The sequence below is a fragment of the Corvus moneduloides genome, chromosome 8 (assembly GCF_009650955.1).
Source record: "Corvus moneduloides isolate bCorMon1 chromosome 8, bCorMon1.pri, whole genome shotgun sequence".
Taxonomy (NCBI): Eukaryota; Metazoa; Chordata; class Aves; order Passeriformes; family Corvidae; genus Corvus; species Corvus moneduloides.
The window spans coordinates 12539682-12566590 of NC_045483.1; the positions used below are offsets into that span (position 1 = coordinate 12539682).

At 43.4% G+C, this 26909-nt stretch overlaps 1 protein-coding gene across 5 annotated transcripts; it reads right to left on the minus strand.

The window, feature by feature from the left end:
- Positions 1-1885: 1885 nt before the first annotated feature.
- On the minus strand, positions 1886-26880 carry PDCD11 (programmed cell death 11). Of its 5 annotated transcripts, none has more exons than XM_032116174.1 (37): positions 26828-26880; positions 26723-26797; positions 25726-25834; positions 25024-25155; positions 24673-24840; positions 23742-23903; positions 23020-23143; positions 22511-22692; positions 21881-21988; positions 21222-21428; positions 20769-20893; positions 20099-20159; positions 19280-19426; positions 18905-19156; positions 17927-18070; positions 17046-17246; positions 16330-16500; positions 15721-15937; positions 14782-14922; positions 13729-13844; positions 13039-13559; positions 12492-12554; positions 11933-12041; positions 11267-11356; positions 10839-10941; positions 10153-10330; positions 9445-9501; positions 8546-8668; positions 8151-8273; positions 7774-7969; positions 7241-7357; positions 6768-6908; positions 5461-5711; positions 4651-4819; positions 4225-4378; positions 3516-3681; positions 1886-2859 (listed from the first exon to the last, which is right to left on the minus strand). In XM_032116174.1, the coding sequence occupies exons 3-37, from the start codon at positions 25825-25827 to the stop codon at positions 2688-2690; spliced, it is 5493 nt and encodes a 1830-aa protein (XP_031972065.1). In that variant the 5' UTR covers positions 25828-25834; positions 26723-26797; positions 26828-26880; the 3' UTR covers positions 1886-2687. The 5 variants fall into 5 exon arrangements, with proteins under 5 accessions (XP_031972065.1, XP_031972062.1, XP_031972066.1 ...); XM_032116171.1 differs by having other exon boundaries at positions 25726-25839; XM_032116175.1 differs by having other exon boundaries at positions 26723-26791; positions 26828-26872.
- Positions 26881-26909: the final 29 nt, after the last annotated feature.

Consider the following 26909-nt stretch of genomic DNA (forward strand, 5'->3'; position numbering starts at 1 on the left):
TTCTATTAAACATTCACATCCTCTCCTATCCAGATCATTCTAGAATGTTTTAAAGTATTACCACATATTACAAGTTAGTAACAAGGCTTTTTAGTTATTCTTGCAGTGAGTAGCACAAATCTTGTATATCAGGATACACAATTGCAGCAAAGGAGAGAAAATTATTTAGAAAGCTTTTTACAAGTATGGTATCTTGCAAGAAAGAGCTGGAGGGTATTCCCTCACATAAAGAGGCTGGAACACCGCTTAGTGGGTGAGGCATCCCAGGATCCCTGTTCAGCCTCTCTACAGATTTGCTTAGCATTTGTGGGAAGGCTTGGCTCCCAGCCTCACCATCAACTAATCCACGGAAATAATCAGATGGAAGTTAAATGAAATTGCATTAACTCGAGATGAAAGGGAGTTCATTTGCATTTCTTCTCACTGGCCCTTGAGTGCGAACATGCAGATGCACACGCCACCCCCACACAGCCAGCAGACACAAGGTAACTTGCTGAAACAAAGCACAGTTCCTCTTACTTCCTTTATTTCCCTTGCCTTCCTCCTTGATAGTCCTAGTTATTCTTTTGAACCACCTCCACTCTGCTTCCTTCTCTTCCCCTTCCCTCCTTTGAAGAAAAGGGGCAAGACACATAATGCTTGAGAATGGATTTTTATCCTAAGAATAAACCATGAGCACAAGCCATCTTTTGTTCTGTTTACATCCCTTCTCTCCTGCATTAAATCCACTCTCTTTCCATGTGCTGGGATGGGCTAGGGCCTTGTCCAGCTTCTCTGTTTTCCCTCCCTCTTGTTGGAGAGGCATGTTTGAGTGGACAGCTGTCAGTGAGGAGTGGAGTAAGACACTGCACTCAGAAATTTGTTTGCAATTGCAGGGATTTGGTTTTTCTCCTCTCCTGTGCCACCCTGAGCATGGTCCGACAGCCCCAGGCTTCTGCCTCTCCTGGCACATCAGCACCCTCAGGAATATCCCTGCTGTTCCTGTCACCCAATGTCCCGCAGTGACAATGCTGAGGTGAGGAACACTAACCTACACGGTTTCACACACAAGCACAAGCAGCCAGGTTAGATTTCTCACTGAAATGCCAAGAAGGAAATTGAGCCACCTAACTTACTGGCATGCTGGACCACACAAGCTGCGAGCTCACACTCTCTGCTTTTCCTCCAAAGAACGACAACAATCCCCTCACAGAGCAGCCCGCAGGTCACAGCTCCCAGCAATAGGATGGGTTCAAACCAGGCTCCACCAGTACAGAGAATTACACACAGGTCTTTCACTTTTCCTGCCAACTACAGAGACTGTAATTGCCCCAGTAGGGAAGAAGAAACAATACCTCTGAGGGATCTTGGTTTCTATTGCAACGCTTATTTACATGTTCTATTATGCAACTAATTAAACCAAAAGAAAGAGCTACCATCATTGAAACTGTGTTCTTTAAAAAAAGAAGCAGTTGGTACTGCATGTTGCAATCAGCCTCCTCCACTACAAGACCAGTAAGCAAAATCTGAGTACAGCACCCTGCTCTCCCTGGGGGCAAGAAGTGAAATGACTTGTTTCTGGATCCCAAAGGACTTGGGAAAGAAATAAATGCTGAATCATCCAGCCTCGCTAACACTGGACATTCACAGAGGCAGAACAGCTGGGTCCTGCAGAGCTCTGGTTTTGAGTTTAGAGTACAGTGAGTAAAACTCTTCAAGTTTGGTACTTCAAAGCTGGGCATCCGCTCGCTAGTGTCTACACTGGATAACCACACCTGTTTGCATACCCTGTTTTTCCCCTTGCCTCAAGTTCTTCCTCCGTACAACATGGCTGATCACATCCACATCTCAGTGAAAAGTCACAATAATACAGAATTGTAAGGATATGGACCATAAGGCACTGACATCACTGACAGAGCTTTTTTAAGTACCCAAAATACCGGGCTTTTTCCAAGCAGAAGGTTACATTGGGATGACTTTTTTTCAGCTCAAAAAACCACTTCTTTCTTTGATGTCAGTGATTTCTCTTAAGAGACAATGACTACTGAAAATCACTATTTTTTCTATCATCAACCCCTAGCAACTTGTTACAACAGATGTTTGCCCAGAGAGGTTGTGAAGCCTCCAGTCTTGGGGGAAATCAAAACCAAACTGGGAGTGCACCTGAGCAACCTAGTCCTGCTGACCCCTCCTTTGAGCAGGAGCTTGAAGATTATCATCAAGAGGTTCCTTCCACCTTCAACTATGCCACAAATCCGATGTTGCTGTCAATTTCTAGAGCACAAAGGCACCTGAGATAAATCTTTGGAAGTGTTAATTCATCCAAAAGACAAGAATCTTCTCTGCCATCTTAACAGTGAGAGAAATCAATTTATAAGACATTGCTGTACTTAAAAGCAGCGTGTCATAACTGCACCATTTCCCCAGGAAAGTAAAACAGCTATGGCTGATGTTTCTTTTGATTATAAAACAGTCTGTATTTAAAAACACGGCATCAACAGACCAGGATTATTTGTAATATCTGGACAAAGCTGCAAACATTTATCAAATCTTTTCATTTGATGGTTTGTTCTTTGCAGGCTGGTTTGGTCACAGACCAATACTCTCCCGAAATTCACTGTCCACGGACAGTCGCAGGAGAACTCCACCCCTCTCAGTTCCCACACTGCACGGAAAGCCAAGTCTCTCTGCTTTCCCTTGCACCACACTTAGGTGTCAGCAAGGGAACTCTTGGTCTCCACATACTCCAGTGCTGCTCTTTTAACACCCAGGACACTTTCTGCTGTACCAAATTTCTTCTCATAATCCAGGTAGCGTTTGAAGAAGAATTTCATCTTCTTTGGTGCCAGGCTCAGGTGTATGACCCTCTCAAAGATGTCCCTGCAACAAAACAAAGTGATTCAAATCCCTGTGTTGGTGACAGCACTCAATACAAGCCGTGTACCCTGTCTTGTAACAAAGAGCAGAAAGTCAGGGGAAACATTCAGGGGAAATTGCTGCGAAGTGGTGGTGCTTGAAGAAAGAGATTCCTAACAGCTGGTCAAAATCTTCTAAAAGTAGAAGTCTTCTACTTGCTTGCAGAACTCTAAGGCTGCTGGTCAACTTAAACAATGATCCAGACACTGCATTGGACCCTGCATTCATTAAGTGGATGTGGGAAATTACTTCCTTTTGGCACCTCTCAGAAAAAAAAAATTCCATTTTTATGTTACAAGATACAAAGATTGATTATTAAAGATTGATCTCACCCTTCAGATACAAGGCAATCCCTGCAGAGCGACAGATGAACCTCAATTCAAGGCCTCTATTTTCTGTCATGCAGGCCACTACTTATAAAGCAGTCCCCCCCTGGCCTATGGAACTCTGGGGTCTCCTCAGTCCCAGCAAGGATAAGCACTTCCACATACACCAGTTCTGTGAAAGAAAAAATCCCTTTTGCTCTGCTCTGGGAACCCCTACACAACCTCACACTGCAGGTACCTCTGCTCTTTTCAGGTGTGCTCTGCCCCATCCCAGCCTGCTGCACCACGACTCACCGTACTTCCTTCTGGCTGCCATGCTTGATCATGATGTCCATGTAGATGGACCAAATGTCTGTTCGCTTGGGATAGCTGCTGAGAGTGCTCTCAAAGAGGGCCTTGGCATGTTCGGTGTCCCCAGAATGGAACTCCAGCTGTGCAAACCTTGAAATGACATCCAAATCTAGAAAAAGTAATGACACGTTAGGGTATCACAGCAACTCTCTTTCATGTGAACAAACACAAGTGAGAATTACACAGGACAGAGATAGGCACAGAGACAACACCATCTCTACCCAGAGACAAAAGGCTCTGTTGTAAAGAGGTTCTGGACCAAGGTGGGATCAAAGTGGGAGAGAGAAGGGTCACAGTTCACTTCCCATTTCAGCTCTCTGCAGGAGAGAGAGGTTTATTTTTATATTCATAACGTATCATGCAGCACCCATGGGCAGCCCTACAAACCTGGGCTTAGACAAGTGAACTTTTCTAGAGGGCTGTAAAATTCAAAGCTGCCTTTGCTTTGGGTGCTTTGCTTTTGTGCGTCACAGCAAATTCTATTACAGGTGGATTTAGCAGTGACATCCAGCTTGAAAGCTCCTCTTCCCTGAGAGTCAGCTGGCTGCACTTTTCACTTATTACAAATGCTGTCACAGGCAGAGATATCAGAAAGCAGCCCACCCCCGTCAACATTAAGCTCCACATTAAGGCTGGGGCAGAGAGAGCTTACGTTCTTTGGTGGACAGAGCCTTGAGAGCACGCTCCAGGAGCCTGTGTGTAGCCTCAGTCTGGCCTTGCTTCAGGAGGAAAGAGGCATATTTCAGCCACACGGATTTGTCCTGACGGAAACGCTTCAGCATCGTGTGGTACAATTCTTCTGCTTGCTGGAAGGGCAGAGTTGGGTTAGATCACACAGATTCATAACAAAGCCTCGTAGCTTTGAGACCCTTATTCTTAGGCTGGGTATCTCTGAACACTTATGACATAAAAGCAAGCATCAATGCATCCTTGCCCACTGTCGATCATAACCATTAATTCCAGTTAAGAACAGGAGAGGCCCAACGTCTGACAGCTGGAAGCTTACACAGCCAGCATTTGCAGTTTACTGGCATGACTGAATGGGATACATGCCAGGGACCTGCTTGCACTATCTCACCTTGTACTTCTCAGAAGTGGCATAGATGTCACACAGATGCTGGAAGACTTTCAGAGGTTCATTGTATTGAACTGCTCTCTCAAAGACCTTCATCAGTGTCTCCTCAGTACCATACATGTTCTCCAAGTTCAGCAGAGCTACCCAGACATTCAGCTTCTCCTGTTCTTCCCTTAAAGCAGATGTGAACAAGAATGGTTAGCCTTCTGCCAGTCTTCACCAGGTTTTTGCAAACTACCCTACACAGACTGACTGACTTGCAGCAGGCCTCCAGGACAAGAAAAAGGCCATACTGCTCCCTGAAACACCACTTTTGGAACAGAACACAGCAGTTGATTCACACTACAGTTTTTTATCACTGTTGTTTGCAATTAAAAAACAGAAGGATGAGTCAAGAAAGCACAACATACTTAATCGTGCAGTAGAGACGATTTAAGGTACAGCCCTATGGCAAAAGCAACAGGAGTTTCACCGTTTGTTTCATGGTTTGATTTAAGGACAAGATCACTGGCATCATTATGCTCTTCCAAACACTTCCGACTGCCCAGAAGAATGTCTGCACTCAGGGATACCTTCGGGAGTTCCTGCACTCATGACCTGCAGCAGGTCAGCTGTGGGCCAGTGGTGGTGACTCAGGCCAGACCTTCAAAGGGCATGGGGACAGTTGCTACCATTTAATCCTTCCGAGCTCACTGAAAGAGACTCTGCCACTCCACACACACAGACACACACTGACACTACCCGTGTTCTTCCACTACAACTACCCCGTCATGATTTATTCTTTTGGGCAAAGAAAAGCAGAGCCATTATTACCTGAAACTGATTGTTTTAAGTGCTCTCTCTGCCACAGCTCTGGCCTTCTCAACCTCTGTAGCCTGGAGGTGGAAAGCCATGTACTGCAGCCAGAGGATGGAGCTGTTGGGACTGCCCAGCACCAGGCGGTCGAAGTCATCTGCTGACTGGGGCTGCCGACTCGGGTCCATTAGAGCTGCCTCTACTCTGCAAAGCTCCTTCTCCTTCTTCTGCTTCTCCAGCTCCTTCTCCTTCTTTGTTTGTTTCTTTAGCTGAAAGAGCAAAATAGGAGGACTCAGGAAGGGCAGGCACTTTATGGGGAAATAGGCAGGTCCAGCTAAAGCACAGCCAGACCTCAGTACATCCAAGGCTAAACAGTTTCCACAGGAAGAGATGAGGCCAACTGTTAAAAAGAGGATAAAAATGATACACATGCCCCATCCCTTCTTACGCAGTTCACACCTCAAAGAAGAGCAGCAGTACCTGAAATCCCTTTTTTTTTAATGAAATACATTGAGGAACCGAACACTTGGCTACTCTTGCATCCCAAGTGCACGATCCACACTTCGCCCTTCTCTCTTATTCTTCCATCTTTACCTTCCAGGGTAGTACTCATCACCACCCTCCTTCACTCTCTAAAAATCCAACACAATTTCTCCCCATGTACAGCTGGGGCATGTTGCTGGATCACTAAAGTGACTCTGGTCTTAATTTGGAACCAACAGTGCCATAGTTCTCTGCCTTGTTACCTTGGGCAATAAAGCATCAGCCATGCATTGCCTTTACAGAGGTGAGTTTTGAGGGACAGGGGAAATCCTGAAGAGCAAACATGAAAGGAGTTCATGAGCTTGTTTCTGATTTTGCTGAATTGCTCTCACTGGAAAACCCTTCTAAAGGTTATAGCATAAAAGAAGACTGTTTTTTGGTGTTTTTATAAATAAGAGGACTGTAACTTGAACGGTTTTTCATCTCCAGGTTTTTCTGTAAATTTACAACACTCAGGAAAGCAAAAAACAGAGCTGACATTAAATAAAAAAATGTTATGATCATGAAAACATTTGTTTGACTCTACATACTTATTTTTTTAACAGGTCAACATGAGAAACCCTATTTTTCATGCAACCATGCTAAAATTGGGCCTTTTCTCCTCTGCTTCAGAGATATCTGCTGTGTTCAGAATAGCTGAACAAGTTCTGTGTCAGCTGTCAAAAGATGTTCCCTTGGGTTAAAAGGCTTTGCTACAGGGCAGACAGACATGCAAATACCAAAACATCACATTACAGCTACTGTGTGGTGTCTCCTGTGCAGACAACACAATTACAAAGTACCTTGGACTGCATATCCTCCTCCTCCTCGCTCTCCGAGCTCTCTTCTTTCTGATCCGGCACAGGTATATCCACTGCATTGTCTTCATCCCAGGTGAAGCCCATGGAAACTTGCAGCCTGGGAGCTTCACCAGGCTTCCTCACCTGTTTGGAGGAAGACAGAAAATGCCCTGGGTTTTAATTGTAAATTTTTGAACTGAGATCAGACAACTGCTCTTTGCTTGTGGCATCTCTCCATTCAGTACTATCGACTTCTTGTACTTGCAAACAGCCCATCTACAAAAACATTAACTCCATGACCAGCTTTGCTGTAATTTAAATTCCATCCACCTCAAGCCATTTTCAGATGACACAAATACCAGCCTGTGTCACTCCTATCTGCAGCAGTAACACTTACTGTCTTTCAAGTCAAACTGACACATATCAACAGGGTTAGAAAGCCATTTCAGGCTCAGGTTCTCCTCCAAACTTCTCACCTTAGATTTCTTTTCAGTTGCCTCTTCCTCCTGGTCATCCTCCTCACGGTAATACACCTCAATTCCACTGTCATTTTCCTCTGCTGGGCAGATCTTCCTCTTCTTTGGCTTTGCCTCCTGCAACAAGTGGAAATGAGTGGATGGTGGAGGGCAACAACTGTGACGATCTTAAAGGCAATTCTGATCACAAAGTAAAGAGCCTGGCAGCAGAGAGAGGGCAATGCCGTGGGACAGCATCCCCCACTACTCTCTCAGCTAACAGAGACAGTGGAGAATAAACCCACACTCACCTACAGAGGGTGCATAGACCAAAGGGACAGGGAACACAACTGGGCTGTTATCTCAGGTAGATCCCACCCAAAAGGAATAGTTTTTGATCTTTGTAATCCCCAATGCAATTTAATCTTTTTTTTTACCTCGTTTGTATAATTTCTCAGCCTCATCCTTCTGGTCTGAGACTGGGATCTTTCTGGTCCCTTCAGTATTTGAACCATCAAAGTCCTTTAGCATGTCCTGTGCAATCACACCCATACCTGACCACTTTCAGAATTTCCTCTTCTCCTTTTTGTCTTCAGCTTAGGCTCTTCTCTTTTTTCTTCATCATCTGGCTCTTTTTTCTCTTCCTCTGCACCATATTGTGGTAGGCCTAGGGATTCAGGCAAGACACTTGGCATCCCAGTGTCCTCAGGCAGGAGAGAGAGCTCAATATGTTTTTCTCTTCTATTTACACTGTGGTGCATCGCCAGGAGTAGCGGGACAGAAGAAAAAAATCAGAGCATTTACAATGACTGCAAGGATCTGAACTTCTTTCAAACTTTCCTGTCTTTTATCCTCCCTCTTTCCATCCTCCCCTCCTCCGTCCTCTCCTTTCTACTAATTCATAGTCCCTTTTAAAGAACATTGAACCTACCCAAGCACTTTGGCAGTGAGCAGTTTTCCCTCAGGCAGGTACTTTTCGTATAAGGAGTGTTTCTGTACAAAGTACGGGGAAACATTCTGGAACAGGATTCGACCCAGGAGAGAAGTGGACAAGCTGAGAAGAGGAAGAAAACCAAATATAAGTATTCTACAGCAGGGGGAAAGAAAAATAAAGTGCACTTCTATAAAGTGCCTCACTAACTTTCTCTACTTCAATTTCATATGTTAAAGACAGTATCCATGACATCTTGATTCCCAGGAGGAAATTCATTTTGCAACCTCAAATTATGCCAGAGACCATCCCCAAATGAGATTCCATAATCGTACATTCAAAATAAATTCTCCAAGACACATCACTTGCCAGAATAATTTTCTTAGGCTACTCACCCAAAGAATACACCTGATGGAGTAACCGATTTGACATAGCCTCTCACTAGCTGGCCTTTTTTAACATCCTTAATACTCACTATTTCAATATCCTCCACTTTGCTGTTCACCTTCGGATTTAGCCTAAAAGAAAAGAGAGGTTAGAAGTTAAAGTACTCATCTGAATAATCCCCATTCTGCTCTGGATAGCAGAAAATAGATCAGTATTAACAACAGCTAGTACTCTCTGGAAAACATATTGGATCAAAGACACCCTTCAGTTTATTCAAATGTACTAATGGACTACCTGCATCTCTGCCAAACTCTACATAGCATTAGGGAATACATATGCTGCTGCAAACAAAGCCAAACACATCAGCCTTCTCTGACACTAAGAAAATGGGGAGAGTAAAATGCTGTCTGAAATTTTGCACAGCATTTGCTTGGTGTTTCCCCCATTTATTTCTAAGATACTTAATTCCACACTTTTGTTCCATAAGGAAGACAAAGCAAGCGGCTCAGTTTTAAGAGACATTTAGGGCCAAGTCTATTATTTAATCAGAACTGTTAAAATGCAGCTGAACATTGAAACATAATGTTTGTATTGCAAATTCAATGGTAGAACTCTCCCTTTCTTCCCAAATGAACAAACAAAAAAAGAAAACGTAGACCTAGAAACTATGACAAACAGAAATGAAATCTGAACCCACTTGAGCAGCTTTATGTTAAGTGTCAGACCCTTCAGTGTTTGCTGACACACAGGAAAAAACCTTGCTGAAGTAGGAATGAGTACCACCCCTTACAAAAAAAAGCATTCCTCATTCTTTTAACACTTCTCACTGATCTTCCCAAACAAACTGTATTTCAGGATAATTTTTTTCACTAGTAGGAGATCAACAGACTAGAGGGATGACACATACCGGGACTGCCGGAGAGATAGCTGGATTTTACCATTCTCATTGGAGAGGATGTAACACCTGCACGGCAGAGCATGGGGAGAAAATAGAAAGCTTTTTTACACACTAAAAAAAAGCCACAGGTAGGAAATAGACATTTACACTAGCAGGAAAAGAAACAAAGCACTCTGTTCCTTGGAGCACTTTCTGTCTAATACAAACCAGCATGACACAATAGTTCATAAAACTAGATAAAGGACTTTTGAAACATGTCTACTTGATTTACCCAGTCTCTACTGCCAGTACAAAAGAGTTAAAGATCACCTGAAATCACTTGGCCTGTTGCACTCTCCAACATTCCCAACAAGTATGTGAAGCAGGGAAATGCAATTGCTTGTGCATTACAAATGTAAAACCAACTCAATTGCTAAACAGCCCACAGAACCACTGCACAGCTGGGATACCTGGCCACCCTTAGCCCCACCAGCACCTTAGCTAACAGAGTAGCTACTCTCAAAAAGACAGTCCATGAAGACAGCTGAAAAGGGGCTTCTTCATAAACGGAAAATACAAGACCTTCACCCAAACGTATATAAGGGAAGTCAGCATCACTTCTTAGCCACAGACTGACCTTACAGTCTGGCACCATCTCATGGCAGTGAAAAGCCTGTCACTGAAGGAGGATATTTCTAAGCCTTGCAGCTTGAGGGAACAAGGAGGACAATTACTGACCTGACAATCTTGCCAACTTTGAACTTCCCCAGAGGGTCCTCTGTGTAAGTATCACTCAGGTGAAAGATGCTGACTTTGCCAGTCTTCCCACCTGGCAGTGCAATGGTCAAACCAATGTGCAGAGTCACCTTTGTTATCATGCCTACAGAGATGGTGTCCTGCTCCAGTGACTGAATTCCTGGAAAAGATGAAGGAGGGAAAGGGCTTCGTAATACTTGAAAACATGAAGCAACAGAGGTAGTAAGTTAGTGTAGCTGATTTTAGTTGCCTAGTCACATATTAAATGCACAAACTTTTGGTAAGGTGCAGTCTATGCCATCTCTGTTCACAGTAATGTTTGCCTTGGTAGCCCAGACAAGGTCCCTTAGTTGCATAATTCCAAGATCCAGAATAACTGACGAATGTTGATAAATGTACCATCTCATGTCTGAGATTAGAAGGAAATATATTCAGAAGGGCTCTGAGAAGGGCTTCAGGCTGAGATACTAGCAAAGTGATTCTTTATTCTAGAGGTCTGACCTCCCTTGTCTTAGATGCTGCTACATCTGGGTCAGGGTCCCGGGGGTTAGTCCTGTTCTACAGCTTGGCTCTGGAGTGTAACACCTTCACCTGAGGGGTCAGTGCAGGCCCAACTCTGAGTAAAGCATCACATGTGGTGGGGTCCTGCTGTTAAGGCTCCACAATACCTGTGAGTGACAAGCAGAGGTTTGTTTCAGTGGCATCTGTTCCAGTCACTGTAGCTGATATTGCCTGGCCATTTTTAAAGCTCTTTTCTGGATGTTTTAAGACCTGAAATAAAAGACACATTTCCACTTATTTCCAGAAAATGAGCTTTGCACAGCTCTGACTAGTGTTTCCCCTACGAAAACATCCTTTACACATCCTATAAACATCTTTGATGTGCAGTTGACTGATAGCTCAGCACTACTTCAATGGCTCGCCAAACTAGCTACAGGCACAGTACTTGCTTGTCAGCAAGGGGCAGCAATACCTAAAGGGCAGAGCACTGGGTTATGAGTTCACACAGATGTCAGAAGTGTCTGCAGTCATTACTTGTGGCCATGTGGGTGGAAAAAAAAAAAGTCTGTGTAGCTCAGCAGTAACAGCCTCTTACCTTGGTGTTCAGAGACAGCAGCAGGTGAGGAACTCTTCCTCGAATGTCAGGGCCAACTTCTACCTCCAGCCAGTTTTTGAGCACGTTATACTAAAAAGACACCAAATAACCAGAGAAGACAGCATGACACCTTGGGGGAAAACAAAAATCTTCCCTGGCAGAATTTTTTCATTAAGTTTTAAAGCTAAAAATAATTATTTTTATAATTATTTTTTATAATTATTTATATATAATAGAAATGTTTTTTATAATTATTTATAATTTAAAAATAATTAGAAACAAAGCCTTGGCTTTTGCACCAAGCAAAATGGTGGTTTGGATCCTATTCTTACAAGCATAACACTGCTGTGGTTCACAGGCAAGTGCACACAGGGGACAGCAGCAAGCGTCCTTTGGGCTGGTGGCACATTCAAAGGCCATTTCACTAGAGCCTGCTGGCAACAAACAGGCCTGTCAAAGAGGACAAGTCAGTCTGACTCCATCAAATACAGAAATTTTTTGTTTCCTTCCCCTACTTTCCCTGTAAGACACTGCAGTTGCCATGGGCCACTCTCACAGTTAATGAAGACCATAGTCTTCAGTATTTAGGTCTGAGCTAAGGCCCCCTGAGCTCACCCCCACTTGCTGCCTCCCCCAGCACACTTCCTAAGAAGACTCTGACCTCACCTTCTTTACAAAACAGGTGACTGTCTGTCCAACATTGTACAGTCCGAGTTTCTTGAGGGAACTGTCTTCTTTAAGGTTCAGCATTGCTGTGAATTCCCCTTCTTTTTCACTGTTTGCAAAAGAAGAAAGAGGACATTAGTAAAACAGCTTTGGTCCTAATGATAAAGATGGAAGTTAGAAACCCAGGGGAATGTGGTGAGCTAGTACTACTGTGACAATGTCCCCCAACTGCATTTTTCTGCAAGGAATTAATTCTTCCCTGATCATAAGGGGGAATCTTTCTGACATGAATAGACATGACAGAGTCCAGATTGGCAGAACCTGAAGCCAAAAGGACATTCAAAGGAAATTATGTGCCAGGAGAGCATTGTGATGTTTAACACAGCTACAGGACCCAAGTTAATGTGGAAAAGAGAGTAAGAGGTCTTGCCTCACGGCATACATGTGGAGGTCCTTGCTCATGGCCAGCTCCTTCACAAGTGGGACATATAGGGGACAGGACATCCAAGGATACAAGGTCTGTAAAGGATGTGCAGACAGCACAGAGGCCAACCCCTACCTTGGTCGAATGCTGAGCTCTGGAATGGATTGTGTGAAGTGTGGATGGGTAATAGGCAGGTACCTAAATAAGAGGAAAAGGATCAAAGTTTCTCATGATCTCCCCAGGCCCCAATCACCCCCATTTAATCCCTCTGCACTGGCAAAAAAACCCCAGGTGCAAGCCCTCTAAAACTACCAGAGCCTTCCAGTTCCAGTTCTTCCTATTACTATTTCAGTGGAAATTTAGGTAACCAAAATACCCCAGCAAATTTAGTCCCTGGAGGCTGTATTTAGGGCTTCCACTGGATCTTAATAGTTTAGACATCTTTTTTTCTTGCAATCTATACTCAAGATAAATACAGTGACACAGGTAGAAAAAGAATTCACTGAAAGCTGGATCTGGGATAGAATGTAACAACAGATTTCCTCAGGCCTCAACTACTCCAGCAAAGGCAGCTGTAACAGCACCTGTTGACAAAAGATGTCCTAGATGACCTGAATTGAAACACAAACTGCTTCATCCTTTGCATTCCCCCAGAAGCAATACCATGTACAAGTCTCCCCACCTGTGAGTATTCACATCTCTGCCTCCAATGACTCGAGCAGTCACTTTCTGTCCAGCTTTCAGAGTAGAAGTTGGAAAAGAGCCTAGGGGCACTTCATCCAGAATCCGAGAGGCATGGATTGAACCTGTCAGCTTGTCATCAATAGCCACAGTGACGTGGGTTGGTTTGACGGATTTAACGGTACCAGTAACAACATCCCCCAGGGACAGCGAGTGTTTCACGGCAGGAAGCATCTCCTCTAATGCCGTCTCCGATTCGTTCCTCACCCTTACAAAAACATTCTTCTTGGCTGGGCCTTGTACTGCTGGCAAGACCCCGTGGTCATTCTCCTTCACTGCTTTTAAGGTTATAGAGATTGTCTGTCCCACCCCCAGTTTCTCTGAGTCGAAGCGGAAGGTGTCGTTGAAGTGGCAGGCGATGGGGACAGCTGCCAGCTGGCCTGTTTCCAGCAGAGACACGATGGCAAAGTGCTCTGTGATGTGCTGCACCACCGCAGAGTGCTGGGAGTTCTCTCGGAGCCGCTAGACAGAAACGGACAGAGTGACTCCTCCTGCTGAGATTTTGATTTCCTCCACTCTACCTCCCACCGTTCTAAAAAACGAAACAGCCCCCCCCTTGAAATTTATTAATCACCTGCAGTTTGCCACACAAGCAGAAACATACAAACCCAAAAACAGAACACACACTCACTCGCTTGGGTCTTTGCTTTAACAGTTCTTCCCGAAGAGAAACATACACCTCGGATGTGAGGGCATCCACATGAAGAACAATGGCCTTCCTTTTCTCACCAGGAGCAATATTTTTGTCTACAAATGAGAATAAAGAGATTATGTCCTGACGACAGTGAAGAATTCTGAGCAACTGTGATAGTGGTACATGACAAAAGGTTTAATTCCTGAAGGCCAAAGAGTGCTTAATTACTATTGTATCTGAGCCAAATTAGTAATAAACATATAATAAGTCTCTTTAGGAACAGATTCTTACACCATTAATAGCAATGAGAAAGAGAGCTTTTTATTTGGAAAAAAGTTTAATGCTTTCTTCAGTGCTTTACTAAGTTGATTTATGAAGATGCAGCTCTTAAATAATGAAGACAAGGCCGACTAAAAACAAAGTCAAGATAACATAGGTTTTGAAAAAGATTTTCCTAACATTTGCACAAAACTATCATCAGTCTATCTGTTGCTAAGGGAAAAAAAAGAAACTCTTCTGACACAGAAGTGCTAGGGTTATTACTTCTCCTGAAGTCAGAGGTTTATCTTGCTTTCATTATTTCAGCAAGTACGTGTTTGCACAATATGACACCCTTCTTTAATTTTTGAATTGGAAAATACTGAAATTACAGTCCTGTTTTAAAGTCATTGATTTTTCAAGAAAAATTGACAGCAATTTCAGATATTCCTTGGAGTATGTTCTTTCTAAAGGAAGAAGGAAAAAACCAAGAAAGCTGGAGCTTGTATTAATACTTGTCTATATACAGTATGGTTCAATTAAGGATCTCTGGGCACAAACTAGATGCCCAAAATACGAGACAGGATTAACAGAGGCACAGGGAAGTTTGTACTATATTTTCTGAATCACATAGATGGGCCAGCAAGACATTGGGAAATTTAACTACTCTTCAAGGCCATCCCTATTCTGACCAGACTTCTCCCTGTTAGTTCCTCATCAGCAGAATTCATTTTGGGAGAGGTTTCAAAGCAGAAGGCTGAAAACCAACACAAGCAAAGGAAAGACCCTCACCTCCCAAATGGTAGCGGGTGGCAGTTACAGTCAAGCCTGTGACAGAGCTGCCACTGAACAGTGCTGAGCCATCCTCCCTCACGTCCTGCACGACCAGATGCACTCCCTTCCCAGGCACCAACTCACAAATGCTGGGGTCCCCTAAATAAAGGAAAGAAAAAGTGGGAAGTCAGTGTTGCTTATGTTGTTTCTTTGCAAAACAAAGACAAGGCTTTGCATTTACTCAGTGGTACATGAAGCATTCATCTGCCTTCATAAGGGAAAACAAAGCCTAGGCTCCTGAATCTGTAGAAATACAAAGTAAATTCTGAGAGTCAAACAAAGAAGAAACACTTTTGTGACACTAAGGACCTAATAATTTTGGCGAGAATATTTTCCAATCTTACAGGAACACTGGCACCCAGCATTGCATATGGAAAAAAGTGAAAGCAAAATAGATTAACACTAGAAGCACAAAACAGACCTGTCACTTCACAATTACAGGAAACAAACATTAAAAAGTACTGGATATAAGAAGAATCTTAAAAAGACAAAGTCAGAATTTGATAAAAGCACTAGAAAAACAGCATGTGAGAAAACCCTTGCTGGAGGACCTGTAATGCATGTAGGCAAATCTATTTGAACAAACTCATCCTCATGGGAGTACTGTGTTTGGGTTATCACAAGCACTTGACCCAAAATCAATGCAAGAGGCTTAGCAGACTTCAATGAAAGCAGTTTCTTTGGCTTGTTCCAGCTGTACTTACAAAAAGCCTCTTGTCAATGGCAGGCACTGCACACACATCCTTTTTCTAACAAGCTACTTTGGGAAGTGAAGTCTTTGCTTGAACTGAACTTCCTTTCACTTAAATGTTTTTCTCTTCTTGCTCCTTTAGAGCTCCTTTTTTTTTTTTTTTTTTCGCCCCGATACCCTTTAGCAGAACATTTACAATCTTTTACCTCTTCTCAACAAGTCCCTGATTTCTTTCAGCTCCTTGAAATACTGATTCAGGAGGGCAAAGCTCTCTGCAGCAGAATCCCCTGAGCTGCACTCGGACACCTTCAGATTGAGGAGCACACGCTGCTTCTCCTCATCAGTGCTCATCACCTTTGCAATCACAGTCTGTCCAACCACAAAGTGGTCCTTGGTGTCTGTCACAAACTTGTCACTCATGCTCTGTGCAAAGGAAACAGAGGGCAAGGTTACTGAGCACAGCTGGTACTGATCAACCACCCACAGAGCTGTTCAGAAGGGTTTGAGTTAAGACTTCATGAAAATGCATAAGAGAAATTAACAAAGACTAAGAGAAATCCATCAATTAAAATTAACCACTGAGGTCACATGAAATCCTTGTTGAAGCTTAAGCTCACTTGAATGAAGTGCCTAATTTCTTTTTGGAAGTGGTTTAAAAGGCAAACCAAAACCCTTTTACCCTGCAGCAGGAAGCTGTGCAAATGCAGGGCCTGCAGCCCGGTTGTTCCCTCCCTGTTATTGTACCTTTGCTAAAACCATGTTTCAAGCAGCCTGATCACACACAAGCTGCTTACTGAAGTGGAGGCATCGCTTACCACTTTAGGTGCCAGTCCTGTCACACCAAAAGGGAACTCCACAAACACTCCAAAGGGCATCACATTCCTCACATAACCAGTCAACAGGATGTCAGGCTGGATTTCAGAGAAGCTTCTCACAACTTGCTCCTCCTGTACAGCAGAAATCACTGCAGACTTTCTGCTCAAGATCTGAACAACCAGTTAAGAAAAATGGGAAAAGATGAATGAAAGGAGCACAATGCCAAGCAAATCTCTCAGTGCTGCTAATCACTGGGCTAAAGCACTTGCTGCAAGTTAGAGTATAGGAGCTCTAAATGCTGTAATTCTAATTTCTGTCTTGATCTCCCTACAAAAAAGTTAGCGACTCATGTCTCTTAAAGTGCTCAGCATTAAAGATGCATGCTTCACAGTAGCAGAAATATCAACTTCCTAACAATTCAGTTCAGATTTTTGATATAAAAGCAGCAAAAATTTCCCTAAGGTTGTGATATGAGTAACAGCTCAGAAGCTGGTTGGGAAAACAAGTCAGGTCACAATCTCGTTCTGAAGAGATTCTAGTCCCAGCTGAGCCTCACTTCTAGCACAAGTTGTAATGACTCTCTGAAGTATCCCTAGCTTGACAGGCACTTCCACTTCATTATCTAGTCTATCTTCTCTTTTGCAGATACTCTGGATTCCTGAGAGATACCTCCTTCCTCAGGCTTTGTTTGCCTGGTTGAGGTGGCAAAGGATACAATGTGCTCTCCCTTGTCACTTAGATACATAACTCTGGGCAGGACATCTCCCTCTTGAAGACAGTGCCACAGGAGCTTGGAGGTAGCAACAAAGTCAGACAGGTGCAGCATGGGGATCCAGGCTACCACATTGTCTTCATCTTCTAAGATGGAAACTTCTAACCCGTTATCTTTCTTCTTCAAGATTTTCACATCAACTATCTGAAAAGAGAGCAAGTAGAGTGATATAAATTCCATGGGTTTTTGAAGTCATCTCTTTTGATGCACAGGGTACCAAATGATGTGCTGCAGGGGATCTGATGTTGCCTCCCAGCAATACATGAAAAACTCCCACATCAACAGGGCTGAGCTTAAGAATCATGCCAACACAGAAGGTAAAATAAAAACTATTTCTCAGCTCCCAGAGAAATAAAGAGCTGGAAACATTCTCTTGGTCGTGACTTTTCATTTGAAAGGCGAAGGGAATAATTTAATCAAGATTAGAACTGTCTTGTTCCTGCATTAGCAAGATCTGCAGGGAGTTGGAAACTGTTCATTGCACAAACAGGGAAACATTTCAAAACATTTCTCTAAAGCTGTCTTTTTCCAGGGAGCAGCTTTTGGAGCAAGAAAATCAGCAGCATCCAGAAAATAAAATAAGAGGACTCCACCTAGGAGTAGGAGCACTAATTGGTACCTCCAGAAGGACTCTCCTGGGACTCCTTCATCCTGACCTCTGAAAACAGATCCAGGAGGCCAACCACACAGTAAGCAATGCACATTTAACGCTAGTTCCTGACCACCGTCAGCTTTCTTGAAGCAAAGTTGTTCAAAGTGATACCAAATCATACGGAAAATAAGTAGGAAAAGGCTAAAAAGGAATCAGCCATTGAATTCAATACCTCTCCTACTTGATATTTCACTTCCTGTTTCTCCTTTGGAGTACATTTCCATTTGTCCTCAGGGCCAGGCTTGCTTGATAATCTGAAGGACAACAAGAGTCTTTCCTGCTGAGGTTCACATTTTAAGACCATTACTTTAAGAACCTGCAGAAAAAAAAAAAAAAACCAGAAGTTAAATTCAGCCGACCCTCCTCCTCAGTGTGCTACCATCTACAAAACAAGACAAGGACATACATACACAGTACATTTTTCTCTCACACCTGAGGATAGCAGGCCAGTGACTAGAACTTAACACGTTCAACCACAGACAAATGTCATTCTGATCACACAGATGGAAAATAGAAGTACATAATCATTAAATGACCTTGTAAAAGTATGTAACAGCAGAGTTGAGAACAAAATCCAGATCTCCAGACCTGCAGTCAGAAATTTTGACTAGAAAATTACCTTTCTCCTTAGCCAGCCAAAAAATAACAGGATTAAAGACAAAGAAAAGCACCAGAAAAAATAATGAAGAGGGCTGAGATCTCTGTAAGTCTGCCCATAACAAAGACCAGAACTTGGTGAATAAGACAGTTCCTTAAGTGCCTGTAATTGAAACCAACAGGATAACCAGAGTAACACCGAGGCAGAAAAACATCATCCTTATGATTCTGTAGGTAAGAGTTTTAACTTCCTTAGGAGAAACAGCAGCCTTGAACCCCAGACTTCTACTGAGATCTAAGTCACATACCACGTTGCCTCTTGCAGAACATAGAGAACCTAGAAACAAAGGCAAGTCTGACATATCCAAAGAAGAGCTGCCCTTTTTACAGCCTACCCTGTTTAAATGGAGCAAAACTAAGTAATAAAGTGAAAGGACATAAACATCTCCTGGTGTAGCTGGTTTCTCAGGGGAAAATCCACATTGAAGCCAACTCAACTGCAGATTTCTCTTTTGTATTCAAACACATGGCACAACAGAGGTATATTATTTACCTGGCCTTCATAGAAGACTTTATCTGGACAAGATATGGGATCTGAGCCCAGTTCATTCTTGGGTACCAGACCTTTGACATCATTGTAGAACTTCACAATGCAGCCAAATTCCCTTGCACACACTACAAAGCCGTGTGTGATCAGGCCTGGCTTTGCATCTTCATAACTGGAGAGGACTGGAAGCTTTGATTGGACAAGACTTTTCTTTAGAGTAAGGATCAGCTTCTTTCCTCCAGGATTGCACTCAAGGACCTACAAGAATGGAGTATAAAGAAGTTCAAAAAGCATGTCTGCTCTTGCCTGATCAATCCAGCTGCTAAATACTCAGAAGAGAAGAGTGTAAAGCAGCTGAAGACCCTATCTGGCAGCTCTCACCCGACACTTGACTTCATCTCCTATGTTGTACTTCTTCTCAGGCTGCTTCAGGATCACATCAGAGAGATGGAGGGATGGCACAAGTCCTCTAATCCCATCAGCCACTTTCACCTGCATCCCAATGGGTTTTAGAGAGAGCACTTTGCCCTAGAACCCAAAATAGGGGAAAGAATTGGTAAATTCAGCATGAAAAACAGCCTGTGTTCAGGTAGGAAACAGCCAAGACACTATGACACCTATGATCACCAAATCTAAATACACTCTAAAAAAAAAAATCTTAGACCAACCTACAGTCCACCCAACTAATCTGACCCTTTAACTTTTATATACTTCATAAGGTTGTTGTACAGCCTCTTTTCTTTAAGCATAGACTACTTCTGCAAAATCCCTATTGGCGCCAGCAAGCTAGAATTGTTTCCAGAGACGTATCCAATACAGCCACAACTCAGACACAGTAACAATCATAATGAGTAACTTTCTGCCCATCAGCTCATTGTGATGGTTCATACATGAACTTTTACTTTGACTGCAAGGCAAGTTTTAGTTCCTTTCACTCAAATCTAAAAATGTATTCATGGCCACAAATAAATGACTGACTGTAGATAAAATTTGATTGCTTTCGCCACATCATGAATAAAAACATGAACAAAATGGGAAGAGTATTGCATTCCATTAATCAAGTCCTGCAAGGCAAGGTTTTTCTCATTTTCATCTCACTAGTCTGGATCAGAAGTTGGACATACATATTAGGCAGAAGGAGTGCACATTGGCAAGATCACTGTTTTAAGCATAACGTGCCTGAGTCTTTCAGAAGCTCACCTGCACCACATCACCCGTGTGGATATCCTGGTATTGCAGAAACCGTGCTTCAATAATCTGACTAGGGAAGAGACACGAAGAGAAGACCAGTCAGTCATCTTGAAGGAAATCCAGGATAATATGAGACAGTCCCATATCTGACTTGTCCCAAATATCCATTATTCCACACACTCCCCACAGTGTTCTACAACTCCAGAGCTGTGTTTTACTCCAACTGACCTATCTCCCAAAACAGCTCTTGGGACATAAAGTTCAGGGAGGTTCACCAGGCTCCATTTCAGGTGACAGTCACATAGTTATGGCCCCATGAAAGGAGAACCCACCATCTGCTTTGCTTAAAGCCACAAAGTTGGAAGAACTAAGAGGGAGTTTATAATACAAATGAGCTGGAAGATCAAGGCTCCATTTCCTGCTGAGCCATGGTCTTCTGACACAATCGTGGCAGAATTTAGCCTCCTTGTGCCTCAGCTCACCAACAATATTGATGGTGTCCCAATTCCATAGAGTATGGGGAATATGTGCAGGATGCCCAGACAACCTGATGTGCCACAACATAGATACAAGTCAAAAACCCGAAATGGCAAGTCCAGCAAGGCAGTGTAATATTTTCCACTCTCAAACACCCTTCTAATTCTTCAACCAGTTTTCTGGAAGAGTCTATCATACTCACTGCTTCAGAGATACAATACACATCTCATCCATCAGGCTGTAGTCTATGATCCGACATTTATGTTTGCAACCTTCCTTAAACGCCCCAGGTTTAAAGGATTTTCTGGTTTTTGAAAGGTGTTTCAACTATAAAAAAAAGGAATTACAAGTGAGAGTTTGGAAAGTGGAAGAACTGATATGGGCCTTAGGTTGAAGTGGTAGCATCTGAAAAATCTGTTCCTCTAACATTGTCTTTGTGCAGGTTTCACCAGCTCTTCCACAACAACCCTCCTACATTTCAATTCAAACAAGGGGATGTATCATTTGACAAACATCCCCCATGCTGTCTTAATTTTATTGTATTTTATTTGTCTCAAAAAGAGGATAAAGGCAAAAAATAAAACCCTCTCCGAGCCCCCTTTCCCAGCAAGCTAAGACAGATACAGAGGACTTGCCCCACCAGCCTGGTACTTACCCGTGCAAATGCAAGAGTGCCATCATCAAGCTCAAAGACAGCCCCAAACTGCTTGTAGAAGGCTTTCACCGTGGCCTCCTCCAGCACTGCCCCCATGCGCTGGCCGGGGAGCTGGCGAGGGGCTCCCCCGGGGTGCAGGAAGGGCGGGCGCAGCGTCAGCCGCACCGCCCTCGACGTGGGGTGTACAGACAGCACACAGGCCTTCACCTGGGAACACGGGGTGCTCATTAAACAAAAGAGGACAAAGGCACATCACTCATGCTTGTAGACATTCTGCTTGGTACCTGAACTCTCTGTCCATGTACAAGCATTTTTCAGTATTGCTACTAAGACATCACTCTGGTTCTAACAGCTTCACCAAGGAGGGATTTTTGCTTTTGTCTGTTGTTTACAGACTAAGCTGGTATCAATGCAGGCAGGGGAACACAACCACACAAGTCATGTTTCTAACCCTTGGATATATCTCAGGCTTCCCAAATAAGTCTTCCAGGAATGGCTTTGCTCTTTACAGCTTTAAAACAGCCACAATAGTAGCTCAAGTAAAGGATGTGAAAGAAAGATATCAGCCTTAAGATTTCAGAGACAATTCCACAGAAATGTTAGAGAAGATAAGAGATGTAAGCAACGTAACAACTCCAGGCATCCTCCACCCTCCTTACCACTTGATCTGGAGAATAGCTCATGGATTTCTCTGGGTCCATGTGCATGAAATCCACAATACCAGTGAAGTAAGACAGAAATGTCAGTTTCATCCCAAGTGGAGCCACCTAGGAAGGGGAACAAAAAGATGCCAAAAAAATTTTTGGACTCAGTTTTCATGCAGCACAGAGAGCAATTCACACATTTCAAAAAATGGCACTGTCAGTGTTAATCAACAAGCACATCACAAGAGACAGAAAAACTGCTAACAGTTCTGAATTGCACACTGTGTTGAAAAAACAACCCTTTAGTTTTTTGATAATGCTTTGTGTACTCTGAAGACTACTGCTACCCTGTTGAATACTTTACCAGTAAAGGCCAGAAAACACAAAATGAATCCTGTTTTGATTCAGACTCCATCACCAGCTTCAGGCTGAACCCTTTAACTCAGGGCATCACAACCAGAACTGAGACCAGACCTCAGGTGAATGTGGCGGTGTCTAGCAGATTATGTATGCTACTGCTAAGTAATTGAGACCAAGAAGAAATTTTCCAGGGCATAAACTCCCATCTCTGCTTCACCTGTCTCCTGCCTTCAACAAGGCTCAAAAGAAACCAATCCAGCAAAAGAAACCCAGACCAGAGCTTACCTTCTGCACTCGAGCTTTCACCACCAGCCCTGGCAATAAATTAGAGAGTGCCCAGTTCTGTCGCTCTGAGGCAACGGATGCAGCCACCTCTGATCGGTCAATGGACAAACAGACCACCCTGCCTTCATTCTTCACTTCCACAATGAGGCAGTTCAGGTTCTGGCCTATTTTCAAGTCAGGCCCTACAAAAACAAGTCACAGCATAAAACCTCTGCCAGGAACACTGAGGATTTCCTCCCACTCTTTCCAACCCTTTTACATAGTTCCCTCTGAATCTCAGTGAAGTTTACTGCCAGCAGGGCTTGGAACACAGTCTGTCAGATCACAGGCTGAAACACAAAGGCTTGCTGCAGACCAGCCACAAAACTGCTGTTTGCAGTAACCTGCAAAGACTCCACCTTGACCCAATCCCACCAAAGTGCACTAACACCACAGATATAATAAACTTTAATCCCTGTCATTCTCCACCTCCATTTTAACCCAGCAGATCCTCCTGCACTACTTCTTACCTTTCTTGACTGCTTTGATGTAATTTTTGGCTTTCTGATGAGGCAGGAAAGCATGAGTCCCAGTGACACCAATATCTATGAGGTAGCCATGGTCTTCCACACTCAAGACAGAGCCAGAGAGCAGCTGTTGGGAGGGAAGCATTGCAACTCAGTAATGTAATGAAACAGCTGGGTCTTCAAAGAATGAACATATGGTAAGAGATTCCACACCCAAGTACTCACTTGTTTAGTATGGACAGAGAATTGAACTTTTCAGAGCAGTAGCAAGAACATTACATTCTTTCTTATTACACAGCTCACCTACCAGTGAGGTCTCATCTCTGCCCTTAACTATGAATGTATGGAGCTCATAAACCAATAGAAAAAGAATTGTGATGCTCAAAAGTAGCAGGTGCATACAACCATACAGCTGAAAACACAAAACATAAACAACCAAGCACCTCTGCAAGGCATGTTACATATTGCTCTGTAAAAATTAACTAAGAAATCTACTCAGAAAGAAATCATTAAATAACTTGGCCATATTGAAACAGAATGAGGTGAAATAATTTCATGAATGACAACCTGGAGACAAGAACTAAACCCACCCTCTCCTCACAGGTCTCTTCCATGGTGGGAACAGCTCCACATTGTGCTCTGATCCCATTCAAGGACAAACTGAAATGTTCCTGCATGCACCATGCAGGAGCCCAGGGAGGCTGCGTCAGACCCAGAAAACATACCATGCCTGCTGCTAGTGCTGTAGAGCTCAGGCCCTTGTTGACCTTCTTGGGGTCAATCGATAACTTGACACTGCGACGTCCATCGGCACTTTTCTCAATACTGGTCACGATGCACCTGACCAGTGTCCCTGGAGAATACATGTCTGGGAGCGAATTCAACTCCTGCCCAGCAACATGATCAACAGAGAAACATAGGATTTTTACAGTATTAAATAACGTAAGGCTAGAATTTGTTACTGAAGCAGCTTTTGAAAATAAAACCCCATGGGAAAGTCCTGTTTCTCTGTCAGCACTACAATAACAGGCAGGAAATGCCACAAACACCAGGATCTCAATAGAGAGGCAGGGATGACACTATGTCATGTCAGCAAGACTGAGAGGCTTTGCTTAAAAACAAACACTGTGTGGGCTGGAGCCAGGAGACTGCAGCTGAGGAAACATCTACAGAGACAACAATGACCCTAACCTCGCCTCCCCCTTCAGCAGGGAAAAACACTTCTCCTGCCACTGCAGTCTCTTCCATCACTGTTATTTATATGAAAATGGAGACAGTAAAAGCAACTGTAAGGAAGATGAAGTTTGCTTGGTCTTTGGTTCATTGACAGTGGCCAGAAACAGCTGCAGCAATCACATATTGCTCCCAGCTCGATGGGAAGAACCAGCAAAGGGGTAGTGCTAATCCCGCATTCCACAACACCTTGGGGAAATTTAGGCACTGCTGACAACAGAGAGACAGGGTAACTGATTTCATCCTCCTTTTTTCTAGCAGCCAGCCATTATTAGGAAATTGCAAAGTTTGCTCGGAAAATCCGATTCCAAACCAAGGGCAGTCTATGTCAGGCTGCTAAGCAAGACCTCAGGGTTGGTTCTGAGGTATTAACAACACGCTCTAGCTCCAAGCACAAATCACAGCCCCGGTCCCAGGTCTCACCTCCAGGAGTTCTCCTTGGGCCACCTGCTTGGTCAGCAGTTTGCTGTAGGCATCACTGATCTGCGTGACCGGCACAAATCCGGAGAGGCCGTTGGGCAAACTGATGGCGAGCTCATAGTCACTGACCTCTTTTATACAGCCAAGGAGCAGCATCCCCTCACTGAGCACCTGGGAAAGTGGGAAAAATAGCAGACTATGGATATCTTGGCAAGTCAGTGGTAACAGGGGGATAAGCAGTTAAGTTTTATACTGGATCACATATATATTTGACAGGTTTAGGGAGGAAAAGCATGCCATTTTCATATAGCCTGGAAAAGAAATGCAGACAAAATCAAACATTTATGCACCAACCTCAATTGTGAGTGGTCCAATATTCATAATATTGTCTCCAGCAGCAGCTGTTTTGTCTGCCTTGAACTTTTTCTGCGTTCCTTGATCCTTCTGGCTCCTTTTTCTTTTCTGAGGTTTTTCTTCATGTTGAACCTAAAGCAGATTACAAGCCCAGAAGGTTGAAAAATAAAAGTGGATAAAGAAACAAACTTTGCACTAAGACAGAACTCTGCTGCCATGAATAAAATACTGATTTGGAGGAAAAAAGAGAACCATCTTGCTAACTGTTGTCTGTCTACATGTAAGCCTTCCAAAGTATCTCCTTTGGGCTGAGGCTGATTATTTACAAAGCTGAATCTTGGGAAGAGAAAAGAGTGGTACAAGAGATCTGCACCACACTCTACTAACAGAAAGACCAAACTCAGCCTGTATCCAGTAACACCAGGTTCACCATGCAGCACCTTGGGATAAGATGCTTGTGGAAAGTTTAAAAGCTACAGCCTGATCATAATTTTCACTGAACTTTCTCTGTCATCATACTCAACACACATCAGACATCAGGGATCTTTAAGAGATCACAAGAAAGGTGGACGTCAGCAGTCATCTATTTCTGGGAGTCCTTTCTGTAGTTTAATGTAGAAGTAACATGTAGGAAGGGTTGCAGTCAAATTCTGATAGTGGAAGAGCTCTGAGAAGTTAATCAAGAACACACAAACAACATACATCAAACAAATTGTCCCGCTCTAACTTTGGCTTGGGTGTTTTTCCCTCTGCAGGTTTTTTCTGGATGCCCCCTCGAGGAAAGTTTTCTTCCATGGATGCCATGCTTGAACTGCTCTGGGACAAATGACAAAGCAGAGATGAAACATGCAGTTATTGTGCTTGTTCCTCACAAACACTGAGTGTTCGAGTGAACATAAGAGCGAACTACCCCCAAAGTAAGAAAGACTTTGGATGGGTGCTCTAGTTAGCAAGTGACAAAACAGAAACTTACATCCAAATGGATTTAACATTTGACTACAATGACGTGTTGCAACGGTCCATTTAACTATGCACATCCATAACACTTTTAACTACTGCAAAATTTCACTGAAGTATTACAGTATTAATTTTTAAGGCACTTAGATGCACCACATATGTATTCATAAAACTGCCTTAACTGTAAGTTTCCCAAACTGGTCTTTATTATATTCAGTGCACAAAGTGAAATTACCAGCTTCAGTCATGAAGGAGAAAGCTGTGAGCAAAACACTACATAAGCTTGGCCTGTATTTTTACTTTTTGAATGCCGCTCATGAAGATCAATATAACTTGTTAGCTCTTTGTCTAAGCCAAAAGTATATGTATATAAAATAGATATTTAACCTTACTATTTCAACCAGTAAACAACACCTTATTAGGCCACATTTCACTTTTTACTACTACTAATAAATATTAATAAATAAAAGTAGTTGTTAGTATTACATTAATATTGCTTATTGTGCTTATACTACTACTTACACCATTGCTTATTATTAGCCAACTGTGCTTCTACAAAAAATAGCGCTGAAACCCTATGTTGCCAAACTTGAAGTAACGTGTTAGAAATACAATTCCTTTAAATGGAAAGCACATTACAAAGCGAAAGCCCATCAAGGCACGCTTCACCTGAGGGCTCGCTAAGCAACACAGACAGCTCCCACAGCCCGCTCCGCGGGAGCGGGCAGGACTGGCATCTTACCTGCCCGGGGCCGCTGCCAGGGGGAAGCGCGGGACCGGGAGTGTTCCCGGGATCGGGATCGGGATCGGGATCGGGAGTGTTCCCGGGATCGGGATTGGGCTCGGGCTCGGGCTCGTTGCCGGGAGCGGGAGGCGCACGCGGCGCGCCGGGCGGAAGCGGCGCGCGGGGCGGAGGTCAAAGGGCGGCC